This window comes from Labrus bergylta, chromosome 19, assembly GCF_963930695.1.
Source record: "Labrus bergylta chromosome 19, fLabBer1.1, whole genome shotgun sequence".
Lineage (NCBI taxonomy): Eukaryota > Metazoa > Chordata > Actinopteri > Labriformes > Labridae > Labrus > Labrus bergylta.
Window position 1 is genome coordinate 16,873,213 of NC_089213.1, and position 10,463 is coordinate 16,883,675.

At 39.0% G+C, this 10,463-nt stretch overlaps 2 protein-coding genes across 3 annotated transcripts in view; both read right to left on the bottom strand.

The window, feature by feature from the left end:
- Nucleotides 1-3,236, bottom strand: part of rftn1a (raftlin, lipid raft linker 1a) — a 28,911-nt gene extending 25,675 nt beyond the window's left edge. Inside the window, exon 1 of one of the 2 annotated variants that reach the window (XM_020648039.3) lies at nucleotides 2,824-3,104. The gene's annotated coding sequence lies outside the window, so the exon portion shown is untranslated. Of the gene's footprint in view, nucleotides 1-2,823 lie in introns of both variants that reach the window. The other variant, XM_065948082.1, reaches the window with a different exon arrangement.
- A 522-nt stretch (nucleotides 3,237-3,758) lies between these two features.
- On the bottom strand, nucleotides 3,759-9,191 carry dazl (deleted in azoospermia-like). Its single transcript, XM_020648080.3, has 9 exons — nucleotides 9,088-9,191; nucleotides 8,335-8,457; nucleotides 7,737-7,828; nucleotides 7,211-7,262; nucleotides 7,038-7,104; nucleotides 6,778-6,917; nucleotides 6,323-6,403; nucleotides 5,525-5,595; nucleotides 3,759-5,112 (listed from the first exon to the last, which is right to left on the bottom strand). Exons 1-8 carry the CDS (start codon nucleotides 9,088-9,090, stop codon nucleotides 5,551-5,553), a joined length of 603 nt encoding a protein of 200 aa, XP_020503736.1. The 5' UTR covers nucleotides 9,091-9,191; the 3' UTR covers nucleotides 3,759-5,112; nucleotides 5,525-5,550.
- Between the last annotated feature and the right edge of the window lie 1,272 nt (nucleotides 9,192-10,463).

Genomic DNA, 10,463 nt, shown 5'->3' on the forward strand with positions numbered 1-10,463 from the left:
AATTTATCAGCTGCTAACAGATTTTTCTGCATTAAGCCGACAATAGGCCAATTTACTTGAACATTTTAACGGCACCAGTTTATTATCTTCTAGCTGCCAAACAATCACTATTCTTTTGTGGTCCTAATGTAAGTGCAACATTTTTACTTTGAAGCACAATAATAACTGCAAGCTCAGCGGATGGTGCTACAAGTACTTGTTTGTGTAGTGGTTTACAGATACAATATGGTCATAGTTCGAATTACGAGGAAACTAAGGGGAGATTGGCTTCCCTGAAGAGGACACAAGCTCCCTTGAAAGCTTCCCGTTAAAACGTTTAAGGGGATTTTTAAAAACATTTCCACAGACAAAAATGAAACGTCAGGAAAGTGAAGGGGCAGTGAAAGAGCGACAGGAGAGAGAGAGGGAGCGACGAGCTGCAGACAGCTGTTTGATTTCCTACTTTGGTAAAAAAAAGCAAGTTACAGTAGTTAAACAACGCTCAGCTTTTTTGTTCGAGTGATGTGTTCTTGAAGTGTTCGAGAAGCAGAAAGATGTTACCCGTGTTCTGCTGCTTTGTGATTCGGTTTTCTGATTAGGCTATTAAACGTATTGCGTGAATCTGATGTTGTTGTTATTGTGCCTGTATGAAATATTACTGACAGCATTACCGCCTGCAGTAGTAATGATTTCCACAGTGGCCCTGTTATTGACCACGCTGCCGTACTGTGAGAAGTCATCGTGCACACCGTAAAACAAGGCTCCTGCGAAAGCCACTGTGTAATTGAAACCCTGAGAGGTACCACAACACTGTGTCATACTAATAATTCTCATAAATACATCTGTATAAAGAATAGTTTTCAGCAAAAATGATGTCAGATGTCAATAGCAGTGGCTCTAATAGTTAGCTTACTAAAAAGATTTACTAATAACCATAGTATTTCTAAATTTGGTCTTTAATAAGAAATAAAAAATAAATTATTTTAATACCTGGGGGCTATAGTGAGTCAGAATATTTGGAATTTTTTAAGCTTCATTTTTCTCTTCAACCTCTATAGGAAACCCACGTTTTTGTTGTGTTTGATAAAAAGTACTTACTAGTAGTAGCTTTTTTTTTCTTGCAGTAAACGGATTAATAAAAAGTATAATCAAATAAAACTGTCCCTGCTTGCCTCCTGTCTACTCTGCTACAGATGTTTATGGGCTGACTTGGAAGCTATATGTCCTACTCTTTGTTTGTGCTGGCCATGCAAGGGACATTTGTTAGTTTTTGACTGTAAATGTATCCATTTTTATAGCTGCTTGTTGGTGAAAAAAGTAAAAATAAATAGGGACATATTTCATTAATGTTGTGCCATATTGTATTCCTGTCACTGCATTTCTAAATCAGAGGTGACAGACTGAATCCTGGGGAGTGGGATTCCCTCCCACTGGGTTGGGGCAGCACTCAGAGTCTATCCAAGGATGATGGGATATGCTGAGGATGGGGAAAGGGAAGGAAAACAAGGACAGACTGAGGGGAAAGAGGAGGGGGAGGAGAAGGAGGAGAAGAAGAAGAGGGGGGCAACAGAGACAGACAGAGCAGACTGGGAGCATGTCAAGTTGCCTTGAGGGAGGAGCGATTTCCCTTAAGCAACAAAGTAATCACCTCAAACCGTGTTTTAATGAGGCTGCATAGGGAGGATAAAAACAAATTATGACATTGATGTATTGGGCTGTCACACCGCTGCTTGCAGAGCCTAGTTTGCCCTAAAAAGAACAGTGTATGAACAAAGGAGAACTGTTTGGATGGGGGCATCAATTTACTGAACCCTGAAGTATGCACTTAAATACTTATATCAATCTGAGAATGATTGATGACTTCTACGTATCAGCTTGTTGTTTGCATGGCCTATATGATAACCTAAGTGGCACTCCACACAATTGATGCTCCCAGATAGATTTCCAAGCTAAACTGTAAGTACATATCCATGTGACTAATTGATGCCCCATGCATTAGTGGGTACAGCCTTGAAGCTTGAAATTACACATTTCTGTTTTACATTTTTCTCAACATACTAGAAGAACAGCACGTGGCGGGCTGCTGCTACCGCCCGTTAACGCCAGGAGTTTAGTGAACGGGAAATGAAACATGACAGGTCGCTTACGCACCAAATCTTATCGTTGTGACACACACACACACACACACACACACACACACACACACACACACACACACACACACACACACACACACACACACACACACACACACACACACACACACACACACACACACACACACACACACACACACACACACACACACACACACACTCTCTCTCTCTCTCTCTCTCTCTCTCTCTCTCTCTCTCTCACTCTTCCATCTGCGCGAGGCACATTCACTCCGTCACGCCGAGAGTTCACGTCAACCTCACACTAAGCACAGAGGCTTATTTATGTCGTTGCGTCACGATAACAAACGGCACACGACATCACACAAATCAAATAACTGTCTTGTTGTCTTGTAAAAGTGAAGCAGGTATTTTTATTTATTTATTTATTTTTATTTTCTTTAAGTTTTATTGTGAAAAGGCTTCCTTGGACTTCTCCATGACCTTAATTTTAGTGGAGCACTTCCGCCTGTAGTATGTTGTTGACTGATTAAAGTTTATTAAAAACTCTAAATCTTAAAATTACACGCTGAAACCACATTTTTTAAACTGCTTGGAGACAAAACGCTATAGGAAATATTAAAATGGGTTTGTTCATTAAAAACACTAATAAAACTGTATATCAACAAGCCTCTCCTAAGTTGGCGTTATCTTCTCGAAATGTGAAGAAACGGCAAAAAGTTAAACTCACCAATCAAGTCGTTCCCAGTTTAGTCGCTCCGGCGCTGAAATCTTCCTCACCTTTCAATCTGCCGGCGGTGCGTCCGTCCTCTATTTAATGTCTTCTCTGTGCCCGTCACGGCTCAGATAAACTGTGATCCAATGAGAGGAACACATACGTCCTCCATTAATAAAACTACAACTGAGTGCTGCTGGAGCTCGTGATAAACACTCCGTCCAGCTCTGTCACCCTGCGCGTGTGAGGAAGAGAAGAGGGAGCTTTGCACTCATCCTCTCTCCTCCCTGTTGTCTGGTACGCGTACATTGGATATTCTGAGAAACTATTTAAACCTTCTCCTTTTTTTTTTTTAAACTTAAAACTAATATCACCCTAAAGTTTTAAATCATAGAAAAAGATCAGAGAAATGAGTACACAGTTCAACAATCAGATAAACCTACTTAGTGTTTGCAGATGTTTTTGCCTCACTATTGACAAGTTTTTGGTTAAGATGGTCACGCGTGGCTATTGGAGGTGTTTGTGTTTTTCAACGGTCTACTTTGAAAAATTCATATTTCATAAGAAGCTATCCAGACGTATCCATAATTCAGAAACGTCTGACTGGGTGGGGCTGACTGGTGGGTGGTCGCGGGCAGTACAAGGGCACCCCGGGGAGCCCAGTCACACCACCAGACTGTGACAAAAACAAAACGCTCCATGACCAAAAGATGATGGGCTTGTTGCCAGGGAAGACAGGGAATCCAACCCTGACCGAAAAGCAGCAGCCAGACTGACGCGCTTCTGGTGTCTGGGGAGCAGCAGATGTGGGAACATCAGTCTGAAAGCATGCTCTGAAATCACCTGCTCTCCTATAGTATCAAATACAAAGAATTTTCAGATGAATTCAAGATTAAAATCATAACTGGCAGTCAAAATGGTGCAAATAAAAACAGCAAATTATCACAGGCTTAAATGGAAACACATTTTAACTTTTATTTTTTCAAACAAATCCCTGAAAAACATGAACACTAACAATGAACAGAACCTAACGGTGCAGTCAGCAGGCTGTCTGAGCAAAGCATCTATCAAGACAATCAGATTTCTGCACCCTGGAGACCCCCAGAATAACTCCCAAACAAAACTACACACAAGTAGGTAATAGAAAGTCCAAACTGTGATATACACCACATGTGCCCCTTTCAAATGACAATGTCCTTTAAGTGAATTGCGTCAACAAATGACAAATAAGAGTGCAATTTCTGTAAATAATATATAGATAAAATAATCTTTTTTCAGTAATTGAATGTCAGTAAAATTATTAGTGCAAAATCACCAATAACTAGTATATAATACCCCTTTGAGAAAGAGCTTAAAATGAACCATGTACAGTGAACGTTTGAACCAAACTAAGAGCACTTTACTTTAAATCATGTCCTTCATTTTCAAAATATAAAGTGATTGCATACTGGGGAAGAAAATCGATGCCGTGATTGTCATTTTGTGTGAATCCCACCAGGTGGTTTAGTCACACTGCACACAGATGATCAGTGTGCCACAACATGCGCCGGGAAATTCTACTTGAAAAGCCTGGTGTTTGACCAAGACAAGAAAAACAGTGATACCGATGAGGCTCGCTCATTAGTCAAATCGACACCCAATTAAACAAAAATAAGGCCGAAATGTGAATGTGAGTGTTTGAAATTAATGTAATGAACAAGTGCTCTGCTGCTTTAGTGGACAAGTTAATGAAATGTCTTCATCAGAGGGGCATTCAATCGGAATTCTTCACCAATGCTTAAACCACCAGATTGCTGTCAAGACATTGTTACAATAGATATTATATAGCCCTCGCAGAGGCTAAAATAGCCCAACCAAAAAAACACACATTTAAAATAATGTCCAAAATAAATTAAACATAAAAAATTAAATAGGCACAAAAGGTGAGCATAAAAGTCTTTTACAGCTTTTTTTTTTTTTTTGGGACAAAGAAAAAGAAAACAAAAAGGTTGTGAGCCCATATATTAACAGGTACGGTGAAGGTGCTCTGCTCTTCCTGTGTGTCTGTTTCTGTGATTCATGCGAATTAAAAGCGGTCTGAACACATGACAGCAGTACCGACCAGTTGTGGTCAAAGTGACTGTAATCAAGCTAGTACAGTTTTGAGTGGAGAGCGTCGGCAGTCTGGTGTTAAAATGGGTCTCATAAAAAGTTGAGGGGAGGAGAGAAGAGGGATTTCTGAAAACGATGAGGAGTTGGGTCGCTTCCTGCCGTCCGTCACATCAAGATGTCATCCTGTCTGCATCCACTCACTGTAGCCCGTGCCTGAGGGAGCAAGGGACAGAAAACCACATCACAAGAAAAATTGATGGTTCCCTTCTTCAATTACAAACCCAATCAGGATAAGTCATTTTTAATTTACTGAAGTTAAGAAGGGACACAGAGGACAGAAAATTAATGGATTTATTCAGGGCATGACTTCAAACAATCATAGCTGAAGGAGATGCAAAGTGACTGTGAAACAGCAAAACGGGGACAAGCAACAAGGTGTAACAGAAGGACAATATGCAGGTCCCATCCAATTAAAAGCTCCCACAGAAAGTATTTGCACTGATTTACATCCTCCTGCTTGAGAAAAAAAAAAAGTTGGCTGACCCAAAAACACTTGACCCTTGACTGCACATTGTAACTTAAGTATCCTATGTATGACAGGTCTTTACTTAAAGCAGTGTGTTACCTTGCAGGGGCTGCAGGAGGTTTGGACTACAACACAGTCAGCATAGTCTGGACTCCACAGTCCACAAAGTTCTGGAAACAGAGTAGAGAATTACAAAGAAAAATGCTTCAAAAATATCAATTATTTAAAATAGACGCTGTAAAGTAGAGGATAATATAAAATAGCTGTTGATGCTTCAGTTCTTGTCAACACTGGACACCAGCACCATCTAGTGGCCTGCATGAACATTGCAATGCGTGGACAACTTGTAGCCAGAAACACTTGGGGCGGGCGGGGGAGGGGGGGGCACTATTTTTTTCTTTTTCATATACATTTTTACAAGTTAACATGACTTTTATAAATGTCAAATATTTGTTTGTCTAACGAGTCTCCACCAGATTTTTCATTTACCTTCTCAAAGGGCAACCAACCTATGATGTTTGAAACTAAATTACACTGACAACTTAACCTATTCCACTACAGGCGGAGTCACCTGATTGACAGGCTGTGTCCTCCGGTCCGCTGTCCAGTGAGCTGGAGTGTACTGCGTATGTGTGTGCGTATGTGTGTATGTATGTGTGTGTGTGTGTGTGTGTGTGGGGGTGGGGGGGGAGAGAGTGGTCAGCGGTCAAACAGAGGGCAACAGACAAACCCAGATATGCCTCTATAGGAAATTGATGGTGAGAGGGTAGGTGGAGTAGGGTGGTGGGCAAGGCCAGAATGAACCCTGCATTTGCATCAGGAAGTTTCTTGGAGACCCTGCATGGGATGCTGTTTAATGATTGGTGCGTTTAAGTGTGCGTGTGTGTCTGTGTGTACCTGGTAAGCATAGGCGTTCTGTGCGTAGTTCATTGGCATCTGTGGGATCATGACCCCTCCCAAGTTTGAGTACGAATACGGCTGCAAAGAAGTGCCAGAAGAACCACTTTCACCCACAACACAATGACTTATGTTTTCATCAGCTGGTAATGTCTGAATTATTCACAAACATGTGAAGATTAGCAATATCATTAATATATATCATGGCAAAGTTGAGTTTTTATCATCTAAATTTATTTTAATCCATCTTTCACTTCTATTCTTGTCTGTGTTAGTGAGCAAACTTCCCCTCTGATAAATTAGGTTCATTTTAATGTACACAGTGCTCCTAAAAGAATAGAGCATTTTGTGACAGCGTTACAAATTCCCTTTCAATAGTGTTTACTTGCCATTATGTTTTATTTCTATGAGGTAAGATAACTGACAGCTTGTGTATGTGCAATTATTTTTTTTACCTGATTGTAGGGGCTACCTCCATTGAGGATGGGTGAAGGTTGTGCCATGCCCCCTCCCATGGGTGAACAGCAAGCACAGTAGTAGTACTGCATGGGGTTCATCCAAGGAGCTGGGCCAACCAGACGGGACGGCATGGAACCTAGATTTAGAAATTGTTATACGGTAGCAAAGACACAATCGTATCTAGTGGCAGGATCTTTTTCAAAATTGCTAACTTAACAACCCCAGAAGTTCCCTTTAAGTGTAACTGAATACTTACGTGCGCTCCTTTCTTTCATGATAGCTGGGCCCAGTTTTAGTTTCCGGCCCTTAAAACTGATCTGTTGCTGTGGCAACAACAAAAAAATGAAAGAGTATGTACAAAGGAAATATGAGTGTTAATTTGAGATAAAGTTAATAGAACAGCAGTTGAGAAAACAGATGTACACTCACCTCAATGATTGACTGAATGTTGACATCTTCATTGAAGTAAACAAACCCGTACCTAGAAATACACACAAAAAAAACTCAAATTACAAAAACACAGCGATGCAATAACAATATCCAATTCAAAATAAGGAAAGGAATTGGAGCGCAAATTAATTTATGGAGTAAACAATTAAATATCATGCAAGTTGTTGCAGGATTATTAATTCCCCAACTTTAAACAGAAACAATTTCACATAAGTTTTGTGACAAATACAGATAATTTACTTAAGGGAAAAATTGTGAGACACATTATTGCATTGTTTCTTTATGTATGTTTTGCTAAGGAAAAAAAATATTAGCCGTGCAGTTATACACTAGTCCATAAGGGTTTGTTTTTAATTCCCTTCGAGTCCCTAAACCAAATATATTATGTAGTTATCTGTAAAAAGATTTGTTTTTAATGTTTAAGTGGCAACCCAAAAGGGGACCAAGTATATTAAAATCAAGCGATCACTCCTGAGGACCTCCCAACTACTCTTATTAAACTCACCCCTTGCAGATTCCTCCACGGTATGTGATAATCTTAACTTCCTTGACAGCACCATATCTGGCAAAGAAGTCCTGCATTTCGTTTTCATCCACCTGAAGGTTGACATTTTTTTTTTTCCAGAAGAAAATTCAATTTTCATTGCTTTACTTGCAAACTGTTGAATAAAAGCATTTGATGCAATGTGGAAAATGTGTATTTTACTTAAATAATGATCTTGAGATAAACACTTGATCACAATATTAAGATACTTAAGAGCCTGGACCCAAGATCTGGGGACGGCAAGTTAGTTACAATCTGTATCCTTGACTGGCTGTTGACATTACAGTTAAAAAAAAAAAAACACTATCTAAAGCAGCAGTTCTACATATATTTGAAATTTTCAGGGCAAACACTTTTCATCCTTTGCGAGACAATTTAGGTCCAAAAAGTAACTTTTTTGTGAAAGACAGACACACCTTGTTTGTATATCAAACGCCATATAAAATGTCAATTGGTTGGTCCTCGATCATAAAACATTACAATTTATGAACACAATGTTTCATAAATTGTCAAACTTCCAAACAATGCCAAACTCTGAGCCGTATACATCTAAACCTACCTTCATGTCAATCCCACCAACAAACAGGGCGTTGGGGGTCAGTTTACCCTCAGGTAAGATGAAGCCATTTGACAACTTCAGGGAAGGTGAAGTCTGGGTGCTGCTCCTGGGCTTGCGGATATCCTTGAAACAAAACAACGTTTGAATGAGTAAGTTGAACCTTGCAGAAATCTTATCTTTTTTTTCTTTCAATCAAGCAGCTTTTATATTTCCACACACACCTTAGCCTAAACTGCATGTCCATATTATGCATGCATTCATTGGCTATCACACACTTTCCACGTAACCCCTGCTGCAGAAGTAAAACATTCAGCTGGGATATATAAAAAAAACCTAGTGTCTTCACAGTTTTTCCTATTCACTGATATGTTAACAAATTCAAAGCTGCCCTCGGCCATGGCTTAAACTTGACACCAAATAAAACTTTTTTAAAGTGACAATAAAACGACATTCGGAAGCCATTTACTCGTTCATACTTCAAGCGTACAACATGGAAACTTTGATTTGAGAATTTTCCATGCATGATGAAGCCGCGAAAAAGGTAAGGAAATAGCATCGGACCAAACCCGCTTTTTTTTTTAAGTTAGCTTTTGCTAATATAAAACACAACGTAACAGTGCTAAATCATGCTAATAGGCCTTTTACCTAGCTACTTGATGGATGCTAGTGCGCCTTATTTGGTTTCATTTCAAAGGAAGCATGTTAGCTAGCATATCGCTAAATAAAAAAAACGAAATTGTAACCGAAACTTACCATATCTAAAATAGTTAAAACTAATAAATTAACCAGCAACAATCAAAGACAAGCCGCAGTGGCGCTTCTTCTGCTCCGCGACAGCTACCTCTCATTAGCCTGACCACGCCCACTCCACATGACTTACCTGATAGCCAATCAGGTGCGAGCTGTGTAAGTTCAATTTTAATCAACTTTTGCAAGTCAAATGTATGCAGGAGCCTGCACCTTAACTTAGAATAAAGTTGATGGTAAATCGTGATATAAAAACATACTGATAAAAAGTCAATGTAAATGTGTAGAAGTTGACTAATTTGCCAAAGATTAGATTACAATTTCATAAAATAGTTCAAACCACCCTATAGGCCTATAGTCTTTTGCACATGCAGACTTCCTTTCCTCGTAATAAGTAGTCTACAAGGGGAAAGAACATTTTTTTTGTGATTAACAATTTTTATTGTTTTTCCTTTTCTTTTTTTTGAAAACATGACAACAAAATAGGCATACAATGCCCACCAAACATACACTTAAAACAAACAGACAAGAAAAAAAAAAAACAATCAAAAAACAAAACAAACTGTCATCACCCTGCACCCATCTGTTCTTGGTTGGTAATGTACAATAACGGTCCTTGATCTTTAGTGGACATAGCCTTAATAACTGCAGCTTTAACATCAGTACCAGTGACAATAAAGCCAACCACATTACTTATAAAACAGGTTTAGTCAGCATTAGTAAAAAATAAAAAGATAAAATAATATATGTCTTTATATTATATCTTTTTTTTAAAAATAAAGTACAATGAAAACGGAGAGAATAAACAAATAGATGAATAAAACTTAAATGAAGAAAAGAACATTTAAAGACGTATGTCACATACAAATGGGGTTGAAAACAATAGTATACATTTTACTTCTGATGGAAGTCATTTTAAATGTGCTGCTGAATAGTCATCTAAAAAGTTATATAGGTAAAATATTACACGTACACTGACATTGTAGCTTATTTTTTCTAATCATTTTTAAGGGGGGCTATATCCACCAAGAACAATGTGGGAATAATTTTCGTATGCAACCAGCAGAGGGCGAGATTAACCTGCTGACTGCTGATGTTTCCAGGTAAATAATCATCCAACATGGTCCTTCGCCTAGTAGTCAATGTGAAACGTACAGGAATCATTTTCATTTTAACAAATAGTAATAGTCTATTTGGTTGTGCCTATATTGCACACATGATACCCGGTCAGACAATTGATTTGATAAAGTTTACTTGTCAGACCTGTACCGGGAAACAAGTGCACGTGGCTCCGCCCACCGCATAGTTTAGCTTTTCTTGATCGCAACAAGGTGGTTGGTGTTACCATGGAGATGATCCTAGATGAGCGCAACGGTGTTTCA

Coding starts and splice junctions, on each gene's coding strand:
- dazl (XM_020648080.3), bottom strand. Junction 6,404..6,777: donor GAGGTAGCCCCTACAATCAG/GTAAAAAAAATA, acceptor ACTTCTTTGCAG/CCGTATTCGTACTCAAACTT. Junction 5,596..6,322: donor AGAACGCCTATGCTTACCAG/GTACACACAGAC, acceptor CTCTGTTTCCAG/AACTTTGTGGACTGTGGAGT.